The sequence below is a fragment of the Bactrocera latifrons genome, unplaced genomic scaffold (genome assembly GCF_001853355.1).
Source record: "Bactrocera latifrons isolate USDA-ARS-PBARC rearing strain unplaced genomic scaffold, ASM185335v1 scaffold_100, whole genome shotgun sequence".
Lineage (NCBI taxonomy): Eukaryota > Metazoa > Arthropoda > Insecta > Diptera > Tephritidae > Bactrocera > Bactrocera latifrons.
The window spans coordinates 502,227-507,750 of record NW_017534409.1 but is presented as its reverse complement, the minus strand read 5'-3'; the positions used below and the strand labels follow the sequence as shown (position 1 = coordinate 507,750).

The window sequence follows — 5,524 nt, the reverse complement described above, 5'->3', positions numbered from 1 at the left end:
AAAAAAATTAAAAAAAAAATAAATAAAATTGCTTGGATTTCGATTCTTAGGTTGACGGTTTACGTTATAAAGTATTTCCCTAGCTTTGATTCTTAAAAAAGTATAATATATTCAGATGCACCCGAATTTTAAATAATTTTAATTTTGATTTTTTTTTTTTTTATTTGCCGAAAAGTCCTTTCTTTAGGCTGTCACACTGGGTGTAAAAAGTATGGGTATTGCTTTTTTCTGCAAATAATTTGTCAATATTTAATTAAAAATTATATTTTTTCGAATTATTTATTCATTGGGTTTGTATTTTGTTACTAATTAGAAATATGCGTGGAGAAGTAGTTTGTCGTTAATACTGTTAATACTGAGCAGTAAGTTACCTATACGCAGTGGTGTTACTAAAATTATGTTCCAGATTGTGAAGACAGATTAGCGCACAATTTTAAATTTTTCCAAAATTTTTTTCTTACATAAAATTTTTGTTATTTTTCCATTTTTATTAAAATTTTTCCAAAATTTTTTTTGTGACATTATACATTTGCTTGTTTTCCCTTTCTACTACAAACTCTTTTTAAATTTCTATAAGAAAATTTATTTCGATCACAGTTGTATAATTATTATTTTACAAGTTGCTGTTGGCATAAAATAACGACAAATTTTGTAACAAAATGTTATGCAATGAATTATTAGCTACGACTTAACTGCTTCACTTAAACAAAAGCATACGATATATATTTCCATGTTACAACTATCAATAAACGCAATAATAATACTTAAATGCAGGACCAAGCTCATAATTCCCACTCAATGGCATAAAACCTTAATGTAAGCACCCAAACACTTGGCTGGGAATATTTACGCTCAAGCAGCGCACGCACACATACATATTAATAAACATAACGCTTGACAGCACTAGCTTAGCGCTAGAGTGCTCAACGGCCACTTGTGCGGCACTATATGCTGTTACTCACATCGTACGCATTATGTGACAACGCTTTAAGCTCTATCAATGCGTCCGTTTCGCCCACACATGTGTGCTCGCCGGCGATAACTTCAGCGGCTTGCAATTGCATGCCATTGACATTGCTGCCGTAAGGATTTGTATTATAGTTGCTGTTGTTGTTGTTGTTGTTATTACTTCCAATACCACTTTGAGTTTTTGAATCGAGGTTCGTTAGTTCTAATGATTCGGCATTATCGTTGTGTCCGATTTCGTGTGTAGCGGTATTGATATTTGCTGTTGCTGTCTGTGGCTTTGCTGCCGATATGCTGCCACCATTGCCATTCACGCCTCCGTGCAAATTGCTGCGTATCCGCATGGATGAGTTGGGCACACTGCCGGAGCGTATGGAACTGACGCGTGTATGCACGGACTGCGTGCGCTCCGGCACATCCAGCAGCTTGTGTTTCTTGCAGAAGCATGTGGCAAAGCGTTTATTGAATTCACGCTGGAATTTCTCCTGTTAAATGTAGACCATGCAAGAGCGTGTGTTATTAAAGGATTTCACAATTCAATTAATCAATAATCGGCAGTTAGGTACTTTGTTTTTGTTATATAAAGGGTTATTGTTATTAAAATACAAAAATCTAATTAATATAATATAGTAAATATGTATTTAGTTCGCCAAGTTAGGTATATTGCTAGTGTTTTTTTTTTTTATTTCGGACGAGCATTAGACGTGTCTTTTACAGTGGTTGAAGCATCACTCTAACTTAAAGGTAGCGTTCTTTTCACAACCTGTTATCAGTCCTGTTACATTTCTGTGAAAAAAGCAATTAAGAGAAAATAGAGAGCATACATTTTGCTAACAATGCTCTCATGTGCTATGAGGCAAAACCACCCAGCAGAGACTTAAAAGGAATTTTTACGGTTTCATGACTGCCAGATTTCAATATATTGGACTAAAGTTAGTTGACAGAATATATTCTGTTGAATACCACACAGAAATTTGGAATCTCCAGAAAAATCTTTCGTTCAATTTCCTGATGTTAATTCGGTCCATTAAATTTGTCCCAAACAATTAATGCGGTACCCAAACATTTAACTTCTTTTTGTAGTCAGCCTTTTTTAAATGGTTCAAAACCGTTTGATGATGAATGTTAAGTTCTTCAGCGATGTCATGGCTGCTTATGTGACGGTCGTGGTCAATATTTTCCATAATTTCATCGACTCTTTCGGCGATAGTTCGATCAGAGCGAGATGCATTCTTCTCATCAAAATTTCCAGAACAGAAGCGGGCGAACCATTGTTGTGTTACACGAACTGGTGCAGCATCGTCTGCGTAAACTTCACAAATTTCATTCGTGGCTTGCGTGGCATTCTTCTCTTTTTTATAAAAAAAATTCAAAATATAGCGAATTTCTTCATTATTTCCACTCATTTTGAACAGTTGTAATTTTTTTTAGATTCCCCAGATGTAATTTTTTTTTTTGGTTAAATGAAGCTTAAGACCTAACCTTTTCAACAATATTGGTATGACATAATGTGATTAGTAGCACTGGAGATATGGTGTACGACTGCAACGATATCTATTGACTAAATACGAAAATACTTTTTCGACTACCCAATATTACTAATTTCTAAACATGATCCTCAACCAAAGCATTTTGTGTTTACCAAATTTTAAAACAAATATCACTCAACCCAAATCATTTATAATTTGTTAAAACAGTTGACTTGTTTTTCAGCCATAACTATTTTGAATCTCTCTGTTTATCAGGTATATGAGCCATCGTGAATTTAATTTAGATTTCAACCGCATCTTACGATTAATTTTTGGTTAAGCTCCTTATTAAAATTTAATAATTAATCTTAATTTACTCACATTATAAATTCCGTAAATGAACGGATTGTAACAGCTGTTGCTCATCGCCAGCCAGTCGCAACAAAACCATATTATGCTGATGAAATGGTATTCATTTATTTCGGGGAACGTCACATACAAAATATTATACAATTGCAGCGGCAGCCAACACAGCCCGAAGACGACTACAACAATAATAAGCATTTTTATAACCTGTCAGCAGATGAGCAAAACAAAAGAAATAAAGAAATACAAATAAAATTAGATTTTAACTAGATTAAGCGAGAAAATATATGATAAATTGAATAGAGGAATGAAAAAAGAAAACAAAATAAATAAACAAGTTAATAGAAGCTGTGATACCATTCACCGATGCATTTCCCCTAGCATAAGAGGGTAAAAAGAGATCTTTAACTTGACTTTGATTGGGTAGTTCGTACTGCAGCTATATGCTGTAGCGGATCGATCTGAAAAATTTCTTCGGAGATTGTACTGTGAGTATTGTATTATGAGTATATCTCGTCAAATAAAACAGTTTTTGATGCAAGTATATGCTATAGTGGTCTTATATCGGCGGTTCCAACAAAAGAGCAGTTTTTCTTGGGAAGAAACTGAAGAGTGCGAAGTTTTATAACGTTATTCCAAAACCAGAGCGACTTGTTCGCTTATATAGAGTCAGACGAAGTAGAAGACAAACAGATTGACGAACGAAAAGCGCTAAACAATTTATATAAATACATTAAAGCTACCCTAATATTTCCTTCTGGGTCTTAATAATTTAAAACACCCTATTCATGGTATAAGTATTTAGCAATCATGATATCGAAAACAAATAACAATATAAACACCCGTTGCAGGTCTTAAGCTAGCGGAAATCCTTCAGCTTTTGAGCTCTACGTGCGCACACCCACACCCGCGCCCACACACGCACATACAACTTTCATACACACTCACTCAATGAAATGAAATCCACGCAGATGTGCGGACTTTTCCGCTGACTTACTTTCTTTTTATTTCGCAGAAGTGTTATGTCGCGCGTATCCTGTGCATTGCCTGGTGCTCGTGTGCCCCACAACTTCACCGCCATTTGTATGTAGACAAAACTGATGACGCAAAACGGCACAAAGTACTGCATGAACACCAACGTGTAACGGTATGCTTGTAATTGCTTCTCGGAAAGGTTTTTATTCATGCAAAATGGTCGGGTAACATTGACAATAATGCCGTTTTCTGAAAAAAAAAACACACACATCGAAGTGAAAGTAGTGAGTAAAAATAAAAATTTTGTTATACAGGGTGGTGTTTTTACGCAAGCACTTTGCTACTAGAAAGCTGAAAAATGCTGCTTTAAATACAAATCTTTCGTGTGCGAGAACTGCCGACAGGGATTTATGCAATCCGAGGTTCCACTAGCATCACACTTAATAAAAMTTGGCAATATGAAAGTTTGGCTATTAAGTTTGATAATCAGCCGCTGCAGTATTATGAAATTTTCACTAGCAGTGTTGGCAGGAAATTTTAGGCAAAGCAGCCATTAACAATAGATAACTTCAAGCGGAATGGCGAGCAAGCCATCAGATTGTTAGCTAGTTTTTAACAAAATGCGTTGCTATGATATGCTAACACAAACCTACTGAGGCTGTTACTTGAATAAAATCGTTGCTTAAACTACTCTTCATAATATTTCTGCTTCTCATATAATGTACATATTGTACACATTTTATTTAAAATTGAGTAATTTTTTAATTCCTTAAAAAGAAATCTCTACATAGACAACCCTGTTTAAGTATGTAAATAAAATGCAATATAAACACGTGCTTACCTCTGTAGCGCTCATGCTCCACTTCAACGCGAAATGCTATGGCACAGGGTGTGGCGAATAGAAATGCTGCCAGCCAAATGCCGATGAGTATTAATTTGGACACCCATTTTGTAGGTCGCGCCCTTAGGAATAATACAATATAAATAAATATTTATTATTCAATATAACAAAAGCATGCTGTGATATTATTAATAGAAGCTATAAATAACCACCCACGAACCATTTATATCGTTTTTCAGCAGAAGATATTTGATTGTTAACTACTTTCGTGAAAGAGCTTTGAATTAATGAGAGGAACCCAAATTTATTTGCACAATTTCGGCAACTTTTTGCGGCCAAGAATTTTAATGATCTTTTCAAGCTTAGTCACGTTATCTAAATTTTTGTGGAATAGCTGTCGTTTAAACGACGGGAGATATGAAGGCGTCGGGAATTAATGGTAGCTTTAATTCTGATAAATTTAAATGTTCGAAATTTAAATATCGAATTTAGATAGCAAAATTAGGATTTTGGTTGCGAATTTAATTTCCACATTTCACAGAATAATTAACATTAAGATAACATGAGGTTGTTGCTAACGCTGAGCGACCTTATGCTCGTCACTTTTACACCCAAAATATGTCGGCTAGACTTACTTAAAACTCACCTAAGCGGATTTATAATGGCGCGATGCCTGTCGATGGCAATTGCAGTGAGCGTGAAAACTGACACGTTAACAGTTAATGCCTGTATAAAAGGACAAAAGCCACACATAAACCACGGCAGATTCCAGCGTTGCAATAAAGCGGCTTGAAACTGGAAAGGATAACAACACTAAATAAAATAAAGTCAAATTTAAGTAAACTAAATTTAATTAAAAGAAAATACGCGAAAAAAATTAAAATGATTAATTTCAATTATATTAAAT

At 34.7% G+C, this 5,524-nt stretch overlaps 1 protein-coding gene across 3 annotated transcripts in view; it reads right to left on the bottom strand.

Annotated features, from left to right (window-relative positions):
• Window positions 1-600: 600 nt before the first annotated feature.
• The window catches only part of LOC108967252 (prolactin-releasing peptide receptor-like), a 15,716-nt gene continuing 10,792 nt past the window's right edge, over window positions 601-5,524 (bottom strand). For 2 of the 3 annotated variants that reach the window (XM_018930548.1, XM_018930556.1), the window contains exons 4-8: window positions 5,264-5,430; window positions 4,618-4,739; window positions 3,799-4,025; window positions 2,817-3,008; window positions 601-1,451 (exon numbers count right to left, since the gene is read on the bottom strand). In XM_018930548.1, the coding sequence (XP_018786093.1) occupies window positions 945-1,451; window positions 2,817-3,008; window positions 3,799-4,025; window positions 4,618-4,739; window positions 5,264-5,430 (1,215 nt within the window). In that variant the 3' untranslated portion in view covers window positions 601-944. The remainder of the gene's footprint in view (window positions 1,452-2,816; window positions 3,009-3,798; window positions 4,026-4,617; window positions 4,740-5,263; window positions 5,431-5,524) is intronic. The other variant, XM_018930566.1, reaches the window with a different exon arrangement.